This window comes from Bombus vosnesenskii, unplaced genomic scaffold (assembly GCF_011952255.1).
Source record: "Bombus vosnesenskii isolate JDL3184/JDL3185 unplaced genomic scaffold, Bvos_JDL3184-5_v1.1 scf7180000013271, whole genome shotgun sequence".
Lineage (NCBI taxonomy): Eukaryota > Metazoa > Arthropoda > Insecta > Hymenoptera > Apidae > Bombus > Bombus vosnesenskii.
Genome location: NW_022882929.1, coordinates 351,880 through 364,572, shown reverse-complemented (window position 1 = coordinate 364,572; position 12,693 = coordinate 351,880). Strand labels below are relative to the sequence as shown.

The following is a 12,693-nucleotide window of genomic DNA, read 5'->3' as shown; positions in this document are numbered from 1 at the left end:
ATCAGTCGCTGACACGCGAACACCTCCTAACGAAATTTTAATCACGTCGGGTGGAAACTCTCGGAATTGCCTGGTTTCCGCGTGTACACACGTGACCGTGGTCCTAACACAACAAAACAAACGGGGTATCCGCGTCTGGCGGATCTTCTGTCCGCTTCTATTCGGGCCTGTCACAATCAGAGCGCGGCTACACGGCGAAAGATCAAAGCGGATTCGCGCTGCGACTACGTTTCGCGCTGCGGCTAACATAATTAAGCCGCGCGAGAGACAGCAAAGTGGCTTCGAATTCGCGTTAGAAGCCCGCGACTTGTCGTCCGCGAAAACGCAAAATTGTCCGCGGCAAAGCGGCAGCGGCACGACGTTACGGTTGAAATCCGTCCTCGCTGCCTTGCCCGCTAGACACCTTTGGCCCCGAGATTAGAAGCATTAATTATAATTTAGATGAAACGATTAAATCCGCCGGCTAAGCCGGGAACGCGCTGAAATTGCTGCGCACCGTTTATGATTCTCTTTTATTAGGAAATTATACAGTGGAAATAACGCCGCTCTGAAAAGGTAATCTTCTTTGAAATATGTCACGTTTTTCTTTAATACCTATTTTCAAGTTTAATCGAAAGAAGGAAAAGATATAATTTGTTTGTTACGTGTCCTATATCGTACTTGGTCCATTGAATTTTGAAGAGAAGCGAATTCGAATTTGTTGCATATTTAAATGAGTTCGAAACTTGAAATCGCAGAAGTTTTCGAAATCGATATTAACTTATTATATTAATTATATTAGAAAATAATCGATATTAATTAATTATACAACTGAATATCTACGCAAAAATTTGTTATATAGGATATACGTTAATTGGGATGCTATAGGAAAGTAGTGTAAGTAGGATTTAACGCATTTAACGTTTCATTGTATATTAATATTTGCGGCTATACGCGTTTAAAATAAGCGAGATGCAAAAACTACGACACTGCGAGAAAAATAGTAAATCTACCAAACAGCGCGAACAATCTATTAAATTCAGAAGTAAAACTTAATAATTCTCACACAATTTCTACTCACATCGAATTGTTAGTTAACGATTTAGATATAAAGGAACAACTGCACAGCGTTGCTGACGATCTCCGATTAAGGAAAAAAAAAGAAAAATTAAACTAATTTCACCATAGAATCTGCGTTACTCGAGAAGATAGGTTTCGATAATGCTCGTCTTCGAATAATCAAGCAACACGTTACTACAAGCAACAAAGCAGCAGTAGAGAGGCAAAGCGTATATCGTACGCCGCGTGATATCAAGTTTGCTGTAACTTCGAATTAGTTTTCGTAACACGACTTCTCGCCACTCGTATATTCTGCGAGAAGCCGCACACGTCCACCGTCGTCTTCCACGCTGTCGTGGCTTCGTGAGTGCCATCGTGCCTTAAATCACCTCAAAGTGCTCTAAAGCGGGGGTTAATCGAATTTAGCTGCACATAAATCGATGTCCCTTCACGCTGGAAGGAACAATTTCCTTTGGTCGCGGTAAGTTATATCTCGCAGAATAGCAAATATATATGTATACGCGAGCAAATATTTTTGATGAAAGTATCGTAATAATATAATAAAGGGAGTAATAGAGATAAATGGTCGTAGCAAGCGAAATGAAAGATCGTCGTTGCAGGAAAGAATATATCTATTCCGTCTGGAATTTTTCGATGGATTTCTGGTGTTTAAATATGTCAGTCCTTTGTAAATTTGCAATGTTCCTATGTTCCTTTTGAAAAAAAAGGATTAGTTTTGCCTACATTTTTCGTTTGAAAAATAGAAACCGATTGTTATAGGCAACAATTCGGTACCGATACAACAATATGATAACAAAAATTGTACTGAGAGAGCGATGAATAAGTAAAATAAAATTCTGAAAATATAGATACACGAATGTCGTTTCCAAAAAAAACCACATAGCATCATAGAGGGTTAAAAATACACAGTTTGTTGTTGTATACAAACACGATAGTCTACGTTGAACATTTACGTGCAGTAAGGCAGATTTCAGTTTTGCGGAAATTGGTTCGCGCTTTCAACCACCAGCCGAAATTATTCCAGGACGTTATTATTGCTACGTTATTATTGTATTATGACGTGATACCACTTGCAGAATAAATTGGGTTCCAGTTTGTCTAACATTGTTATTATTATAACACTGTTATCGTTAAATTAGAGGAGTAAAGTAAAATTAATGCTGAAAAATAATAATCCTGCACGTAGTTTATGAACGCGACATTAACTTCGTGTACTGCAAATGAATTTTCAAAATTGTATTATACAACGTGTGAATGTCGAACATAGAAAGGATTATATGATTGCAGTGAAACAGTCACGAGTTTTCGTAATAGTCAGTAAATAAATTGAACACGATACAGCAAACTCGTAATTTCGATAACACTAAGCTAAACGAAAACGGATTCCATAATTAACGGACTGTAATATCTTAAATGTTAAATATTAAATTTTACGATCTAAATATTGTCCAAACATATTGTATTTTATTTATAAAATATAATACTTTGCAATATTAATCCGATACGAATTCGTTATTGATACACACACATATACGCAATCTTAAAAATTCATTCTCTTCGATATTTCCCGCAAATGATTTTATATTTGAAATACACAAGAACGAAATGCTCATCTTCGATCACAGCGAATCGAAAACCAAGTAATTAATTTCACGTGGTAACTTCCAAACGCGTATTGGCGAATCGGATGTCGAAATAAAAGATATGCGGGTGTACGAGAGAATCATGTTCGCTCCACTTGTCTCTGACACAAATTTTGCTCGTTCCATCAAACAGATAACCAATGATACACCGCTATCGACTACACGATAATTCTTGTAAAGTTGGCAATACTTAAAGCCTTAGTTAAGGCAATATAGAAAATTGACGTAATCGGCCATTTATTGATCCCGCAAAGGGTGACTAATTCGCAGGGTTACAACTATCGCTCAACTATCAATATATCCAGATGCCGATATAATATTCAACGACGGGCTTAGCCGAGCCGCGGCAGAGATGCAATTTACAATGCGATTCGTGTTTATATCTCCGTATGTAGGCATAATAATTGCACCATCATGGCTGAGTAACGAGCTATCGGGAGCATGGCGTAACAAAGAGAACGCATAGCCGGGTAATTTTAGTGGCCTTTACACGTAATGGCTATGCACGGGCATAGCCAGCTGATCGTTTCGTACTGCTCCGACTACAAAGCGTTATTAACCCCGTTTCCCCATATCCATACTTTACGGTGAAATACTAAAACATTACAATCGACTGGTTGTTCCGTGCGAATGTGTACTATCGTATCAGATATCATTTATGCAAATTTTTAGGTGGTACAACTTCTGTCGTTTGCCTGCACAACTCGCCGATATAAAATATCACGGTGCATTGTGAAGTTTATAAAAATAATTGCACGGTGGTACGTTAGGTGAAACTTGCTCGTGCTTAGATTATCTGCACGTACCTTAGCTTTATAATGCATGAAAAATTTGTCAAGGAAAATCTTGGCAATCAGAACGGAACGCAACATAAGATATATGAGGCTTAGGATCTGATCAAGAAGACAAGTTAATACGTAGTTTGAGAATCTTAAGCGAAACGAAACTCTCGTTAATTTGAATTATCATTATGTCAACTGATCTCACAACAATGCGTATATAACGTTGATTGAGAACGTATATTTAAATTTACGTGTATTAATATTCTTTTCTCAGTGGTGTTTAAATACATCTGACCACCTTCCGTGAATCGCTGTTGATAATGTAGCAAATAAAACCACGTTATGAAAGATAAAACGTTCATATAATTCTATAATAATTCTACAGTAACATATTTTCCCCCATATTCAGAACCACCTTCAGAAACGTTGTTTCAATTTGTCGAACCAACTATCCTCAATCATCTACCATCACATTTCTTGCAATTGTTTTTAATAATTAATACCGGGCGTTGTAGGTAGCAGCCGAAGATATCAATACAACCGCCAGCTGTTATCATTTTAACCAAGTTGCTAATACAGGAACAATGTTAATTATGATGATAATGTTATCACATACACACAACGCACGCTACACTAATGGCAGCGTCGCGTACAAATTGCACAGAACTGCATAGGTATAACAAGCTAGGATCACGTCCATTGTTCTTAAGCAAAACTTCATTTGGCAAGATTAAAACGCCCCCAGCCTTTATTCCAGCTTGGCACACGCTGCGAAGTATCACCACCCTCGGGAGCAAAACTCCAGGTGTAAACAGAATTAAAAAAAAAAAATAAAAAACAAAATAGAGAGCAACTGGACGCACACAGTTTGAAGATTCTTAAAGATTTTATTTTAAAGATTTTAAATATTTACATTTTAACTTCGTTTCGTTGCCGATCGTATCTCGGCAATTTCAAACTATAATATTTAAAACATTCACTTTAAATCATGCTATAATGTATTGCTTTTAATTTCAACTTCTTAATTAAGTTTTAAATTAAGATCGATGGGGAATTAAAATTCAATGAAATCTCATTTATACAGCTATTTTACGATAACGTCATCTTTTTCCACCTTTAGCGGTAGACGATAATAAATAAGATAGAAACACTTAGAACACAATGCAAAATCCACAATTTCACGTATTATTCCTTTGCTGCAATAACACCATTAAAAAATATGTGTCGAAACACGAGCGATTCTTTAAGCTCCTTATAACTAACTGAAAATAATAAAAACGACACTTGATCCTGTTATACAAACGCCATCCTTTCCGCTGATTCTATTAACAAACAACAATATTGTTGCATCATATTTTCCGACACAACTAATATTTTCTAGCTGTGTCACTCCCGCTAACGAAGCTACAGACTCATCCGGGAAATGTAATTCTTCCATCGACGAAAATGAAATTCCACTCGATTCCCTTTAAAAAAAACAGCGTCCGATATCAAATGCACGACACAAACCCTTGGCCAACCGATTATATCAGAGGCAGGATTCAATTTGCAAATTTAATCACGCTTAGAGACAGCTGTTACAGCTAACCTCGGGCGATTCCATTTCTAGCCAATAACAAAGCTTCATATCCCGCTACTTTCACGACACACAGGGCAAACTTTGCGCAGTTTCTACAGAGCAAATCCTAATCTTCGCAAAGCCGTAGTTGCATCGGGCGCGTTTTGACGTAGGACGGTCATCGTTCGACCTTAATTCGAGGGTGCATACAGAGGGGCCGAAGGCAGAAGCACGGAAAACGAGGGAAGTTTCGCCGGCAACCCCCCGGAGAACGTGGCTTACAAAGCGGACTGGAGAAAGAGAAGCAAGCGGAAGGGAGCTGCACCGGGAGGGCAGGAAATTACGTCTCCGGACGTCCGTTCGTTCGGCTTCAGAGCTCTCTCTGCAACACAGGACTCGAGAGGAGCTGGCTGGCTGGCTGGCAGCTCCTTCACAGGCCAAGGAAAAGAGACACGGCAAGGCCGAGAGGAAGCGCCAACGCTGGAGAAAGAGAATCGGCTACGAGACAGAGAGAGACTGATTTCGTCCCTGACCGGGAACAAGAAGGAGGAGGAGAACTGGGAAAGGAGACGAGTACGCCACGAGGTCGTCGAGAATCCTGACCTGACTCTGCAGCCTAGAATATCGTCGAAATTCACCTTTATTTAGCGTCAACGCAGCGGGTGTAACGAGCGCGAAGACGACCACTATTTTCCACGTTCCAGCTGATTTTAGGTTTAAGCTTGGGCTTACGACTGGCGACGTCCTCTTGCGTCGATTGAGGATCGATAGCGAGCGAGCAAGTTGGAGATTGAGAAGGAATTTGAAGGTGTTTTTAGATATTAAGCTTGTTGTAGGTACGGCAAATGGAGGTAAAAGTCAAATTTCTCGTCTTTTATAGAAGGGCAATTTTATAATTTAGTACGCTGCCGTCCGATTGCGTGTCAAAACTATCTTTTCATTTGATTTTGAGATTAGTTATGTGCGTTCGTCATCCTCTTAGACATTTGAAGGAAATTAATAACGTCTAACGTATACGGACTAGCATTAATGAAATTAAAACAACATAGTAAATAGGCTAAAATAATTTGTTTCTTGCGAAACACTGTGCACTTCGTCCACCAATTCTAAAAAGGCTTTTACACCGTTACATCATTAGTTTCGAAAGAATTATTTTTCTTGCTTTGTACTGTTCCATCATTTCACGACATGAAGCTACTTCCAAGATGTCCTGATGATAACCGATCAAAGAACGGAGATATAAAAGTATATGATAAATGGAGATATAAAATATTATCCAACCTATGCATATCGAATCATAACCCATTAATCGTACTTCACGAAGGCGATTATTCTAAAAAAATTCAGAGGAAACCGGGATGATGGATCTCCAGTAAAGTCGTGGAATCGATTAGAACGATATCTAACTCGAGCGAGTGCTGATAGGACGCGAGCGGAATGTTTACCCGGTTCTCGACTCGCACTCGGCGTACACGGAGTTAGAGAAAACTTCATTAGCTTTGAGCACTTACTTCCCTTGCGAACTACCTCGCTGTGTGAATTAGTTTCAAGACACACTTCATCCATTTGCCGTGGCGAATCGAACCGCGAGAAACCTTCCAACCGAAATCTTGATCGTTCACCATCCTGACTTTCATCGATTCATTCTAGTGGCTGACTATTGAGCGTTAGGATCATTTATCAAGTCGCTTCATAAGTATAGTTACTTGGGGGAGTGCTTCTCCGCAAGAGAAGCAAATCTCTGATATTTCTTCTCCCTATTTTCGATTTTCTTCTCTCCTTCGTTTTACATGTGCTAGGTACATCGTTTCTTTAAAATTATTAGCTTCTTTAAATTGTTAACGTAAGTCATAATTCACAACACTTTTGCAGTGAATGGGATGAATGATAATTTTATAATTTTCTTTCTTAAATCGATCAAACAATTTAACAAGTTATACGTACATTTTCGTTTATATATTGGGAAATACGATTAACGTCTTAAATTAGAAAATCGATCTCCTTTCGTTCGGGGAAAAAAGAAAGAGGGGAAGGACTTTAAAAATCGTTTAGCGGTACAGTTTCCAACGCTTGAAAAATTTCACAGTAAACGAAACTTATAATAAATGATGGCTCGGTGTTCGGTTTTACTCCCCACATTTTCCTCGCTCCAAAAAATATAACAGTAAAGTTTCTATCACTTGAAAAATTTCACGCCAAACAAAACTTATAATAAACGATAGTTCGGTGTTCAGTTTAGCTCCTCACTTTTCCACGACTTCCTCAAGGTACAATAGACTACTTTTAACATTGAAAGTCGTTCGTATTATCCATTACACTCGCACCTTGTACGATGTAATTTTAACCGTGAATTGCGAGATAAAATAATTATTCTAAAATATTATCATTTTTCCAAAGCTCGACGCGTATTCTACATAAGACTCATATGAATCAATATGGAAGATTTTTTCTTTTTTATTATTATTTAATTTGTACTTTACAATTCGTCCAGCTGAACATTTGAAAAATTTTTCTAATTTTTCATGTGGATGGCTACCCCCAGCAGGATACCATCTTCGAGAATATGGAAGATGTACATTCAAGAATTCAGCTCTGATAATCACCAAACTTGGAAACATTGACCATGACCACGCTCGCCACGTTCGTTAACAATTTCTCCACGCTGAAGAATGGATGAGAAACGGAATTACTTAAAGAACGACCCGGTGCAGATATCTTAAATCATTCGCTAATCTAATTCCAGGTTCGTTTCGCGCCAGGTAATGCGTTTCTGCGTAATGTCACGCTCGATTTTCACGCAGATACAGGTACCTGATGGCTGGTCTATGGAAGCCGTTGTCGACAGGAAAGACGAAAGAGAAAAAGAGAGCGAGCAGTGGAGAGAACGGGATAGAAAAACAGGGTAATAGGTTCCCTTTGAAATACATCCTCCGGTCGGTGATGCGGCACATACATCTTCCCGCGGTAATCAGCGCCCTCCGGTTTAAAAGCAACGAAGGTAGGTAATATCCGGAGGCGATAGACGCGGATGCGAAAACCCGGTCTCGCAGACACCCTCTATCCCCGGCTTTGCACCATGAAAACCATCCCCTTGAAATCTACCCCCAGCTAACCGCAGATCCACCGCGGATCCACGTCTATGGGTGTGCAAGCGTCTTCTTTTTTTTTTTTTCTGCCGACTAACTTGATCGACTGTTCGAAATCGAACGACTGGCGAGCTCTTTGATGAAGAAAAATGATTAACCGCTTACGCTTCTGGGTCAAGTTGTGTACCACGTTCAACCTACATTTCGCTTCTATGGGAATATATACTCGTAATTTGACGTTACAGCTTTCTGTAATGGATCACAGCTTGGTGTGAAATATTCCTATGAAACATTCTTCTTTCTTAAGCTTGGAGTCGTACGAACGATGATAGATAGAATATTAATGCGTTTATAGGAAGTTTGATGGTGCAGAATATGTAAAAATATACCTAAAAGGATTGGAAGTATATAGATATTAAAGTATTGAAGGGAAAAAGTAGCTGCAGTATTTTCGGTAACTTGGCACAAATGGGAACGACCATGGCGCGAGAGATTGAATCGAGTCGACGTGATGCATTCAATTAACGTAATACGGTGGAATTCACGAACCGTTATACGCGTTAGTCGGCTATGAGCCATCGTGTCTCACTTGCCCAAGCACGTTCATTGTTTTCGCTTTTCACGACCTGGCAACTCGATATGAAAGCAAATATTGCTCTATTTACAGTAGCGTAAGATCATAAATTGTTTTTTTTTTTTTTTGCTGGAACGTTTCGAAATTACATTATCCAAACTTGACATTTTACTATCTATCTAGATCACTGTGACTTTCCCTCGCTTTATCATAATGCGGGCCAAATTTATAATTCGTTCGAATTAGCAATGACTTTGTAAACGACGATTCGTAATGATTGAAGTACGAATATCGCCTATAATAAAATAAAATAGGTAATGTTAAATATTTAACGGGATTGATATATTATGAAACTTCACCGTGTATCGTACGTTCTATGCTACATAAACATGGACCTACTGTAAATAAAGTGGAACGTTACGTTAAAATACTAACATTAATCCTCTGTTAATCTCTTCTCTGTCACTTCGAAATTATATAACATTGCTTATGTCAATAATCCGATTGTAACAGTCATTAGTCCTTGATTCTTTCAGCGTACTAAAAAGCTATAACAAATTATTTCATTTATTCAGGAGCAACGAAAAAGACAGCCATAGAGAGTGAAAATGGTTTCTGCAGAATTTTTAATGGCCATTAGTAATTTCAAAAATACAAGGTTCCGTGCGTAACAGGGATAAATAAAAATAATACAGCATCAAGTTGCCTGAAATTCTACCTTCATTATGTAAATTGTAAATTAACGCGTAACAAAAACATTGGACATTTGAAACAAGGGCGTAAAAAAAAAGTTACAAAGCGAGGAACTGTACGATAATTTTATATACGTAGAAAGGAGCGAAGGAAAAAGATTTTCGAACGAAATTCTCGTTGATAACGAGACAATTCTAGGACGCGGATGTCCGCCGAAACAAAAGCTGCCATCGCGATAATCGTTTCCTTTCTACCATTCTACGAGTTCTCGCACCATTGAACCATTGCTTTTTCCATTCGACGACAGAAATTTGTCTGTTATTTCGACGAGCAACATCGCAACAGAGAGCGTGGTAACGCGCGAATCGCTGACACCGAGAGCTTGAAAGTAGGTACCTCGTAATTGCGATTGCAGAACTACTATGCGCATCCGGTGTCTGCATTTTCCATGGCCGGAAACGGGCATGAAACGTGACAGGGGAAGGGGTGTAGTACTGGCGAGAGAAAGAGAGGAAGAGAAAGAGAGATGGTCTGATTTTCGAGTTCTTCAACAATGGCACAACTTGACTCCGGTTTATTAAGCAAAAGACAAGGATGTACATGACTGTGCAATAAACTTTTGTAATCCTTGCCAGTGTTGAGTGAGATGTATGAGAATCTATTACAAATTTAAATATAAATGGGATTAAAGTAATATTCAAGAGGAATATTTAATATTTTTCCGTAACGAAGTAGCCGCTTAAAATTTTTAATCCAAACCTCGTGATAAATTTTCTTCGTTGTTTATAGCGTTGAATACAATGTACCGGAAATATCTTTGCAAGTGTGATTAAAGTAAGCGCAAGCATCCAAATTTTTCTCTATCCTGTGACAGTTTATTACCAGATTAATCCTACCTTTCACGACCTTGCATTTTCATACTATTTTCCTGATATAATTCAAAGTTTAAAGAATTGAGGAGTATGTTCTTAAGGGGAAATAATATTTCAAGAACCTGATCGAAGGTAGATATTATTCCGAGGTACCAGCTATCATTCCAAGAACTCCATCAATGTCTCGAAGTAACAGAGGCGAGCAAACCTCGAAGATCCTCGAGATTGTAACAGATGAAATTGAACAGAAGGGCGGCGACTGCTGAGAATTGGAGTAAAATTAACTCAGTACTTCGCCAGAATGTCCGACTCGATTAGACTTCGAGAGACAACTAGCTCGGAAGCACCTGTGGTTCGACGTTCTTTCATGATTTGTCGAACAAGAGAACAAAGCCGAAGAGCGATTGGATACGGCGCCTTAAAATCCTTCTCGGGATTTACTTGAATCCTCGTTGAAGATTCATAGATACTCATTGACATATCGATTTAACGTCGCTGTATACCTTACAATTTGGATTTATGCGAATGACAACGTCACATCGAATCGACATTCGAGGCAGACTACATTCAATCTTTAATCCGGATTCGCTCAAACATCCAATCAAAAATCATTCGAACGAGAAACGTTCCAACATTCTAACATCTATATTACACGAAGATTCGTTCGCTGGAAAGACTACGCTCACAGCCGCGAGTGTTGTTTTACTGTCACGAATCGATGTCGATCAGTTTGCCAAAATAACATGCATATGTATTTAGATATCATGTGTAAACGAATAATTGCTAATAAACATTCAGTCACAAGTTCGAAAGATACTTTAAGCATTTTATATATCTTTGTTACGTGTATTATGCGAATTCTTGGACCTTCATATTCCCCATAAACGCATAAATTCATAAACGAAATTGATGAATTCTTCTTCCATCCCTGTCGTTAGAACTTCACCCTTGTAACTTCAAAACTTTCAAATCTCTTCGTCGCGTGTCAATCCATACATTGGAATCATTTGTTAGGAAGAAAATGCAGCTTGTAACGAGAAAATACAGCTCAACATCGCCAACAGTGATACCAACACCTATTGTGTAAAAATCGAAAAAATATGGCCAAGAGAGAGTGAGACTGTCTTGACCCATCAGCTATAGAAATACAGCCGGCTATTCTTAATTGTCAGGCTGTTTAGAGCAAAGTCCTTTATCGTTCTATTCTCGGTAGTGGTCGGTTCGGACGGTTAAATTCTACCGCCGACAGGGACATTCAACATGGCGCACAGTATCACGGACAAAAGCGTAAGCATCGAAAACGCGAGCTACTTACCTTGGGTTTCCACGAAGAGCAGCGTGGTGCAGAGCGTTGAAGCCATTGTTGTTCGTGAGGGTGATGTCTGCGGCATGGTCCAACAACAGAGCCAACATGTCATCCCGTTTCTTAGAGATCGCATCGTGAAGGGGAGTGTCACCTTCGGAGTCCTAGAAACGAAGGAACAGCTTTCACTTACAGAGTGTCGTACACGGTTTTTTCGTTAGGAATCGATTACCCCGGACAAAGGATCGTGGGTCTTTTCTGGTTAAAACAGAGGGTTCTTGTTCGGAGAGGACACTTGTATTTCTCGCAAGCGGATTATTTTTTGAAACCTCGGAAACCAGGAAATTTTACGAAGAAACACGTATTTCTTAGTATTAGAATTAGTAACTCATATTGCGTAAATATGCAAAATAAAATTTTATTTTCTTTAAATATATTATTTATTATAATTATATTTATTAAATTAATTTTCGTTTAAATATTAGGTTGTCCGAAAAGTTTCTTTTTTTTATGAGAAAATAACAGACGCACAATGTTTTTTATTTTATATTATTTTGTCAAATTACGTACGATCCAATTTGTTATGTCGAGATAAACACCGCGACATTTCACATATTTGGTTTCACGTTTGTATGAATATGCACTGTCGTAAAAATCACATTTGCGTAAGAAATACATTTTTCGGACAACCTAATATATTATTTCGAAAGGGGCAATTTATATCAATTTTGCAAAATGTATGTATTTTCAATATCTTGTAATTTCTACGTACATTGTCAAGTTTGTTTCGAACATCGTGAATACGATCGTAACGATCGCATTTCATTATCGTGTTAACGAAATTTCTAAATGTTTTTTACCAGTACAACACACGTAATATGTTCATAAAATATTTCTGTAAGTATCCAACGTAACACGCCACTGTGTGCGCGTTACCACGTCCCAATAGACGAATATGATACGAGTATTATATTGGAACACTTGTATTTTCAAGAAAAATATTATTTCTTAAATTCTGGAAGGAGATAAGAATACGAAAATAAATGTAGAGACTTTTCTTCGTACATATCATTTACCTCTTCAACGACAACAGACTGCGGGGAACAGGAGGTTGCATTATATT

The 12,693-nt window shown here is 38.4% G+C and overlaps 1 protein-coding gene across 1 annotated transcript in view; it reads right to left on the bottom strand.

Moving 5' to 3' along the window:
* Nucleotides 1–1,056: 1,056 nt before the first annotated feature.
* The window catches only part of LOC117231138 (E3 ubiquitin-protein ligase MIB1), a 93,027-nt gene continuing 81,390 nt past the window's right edge, over nucleotides 1,057–12,693 (bottom strand). The window contains exons 9-10 of the mRNA XM_033489253.1: nucleotides 11,583–11,734; nucleotides 1,057–1,099 (exon numbers count right to left, since the gene is read on the bottom strand). Of these exons, the coding sequence (XP_033345144.1) occupies nucleotides 1,057–1,099; nucleotides 11,583–11,734 (195 nt within the window). The remainder of the gene's footprint in view (nucleotides 1,100–11,582; nucleotides 11,735–12,693) is intronic.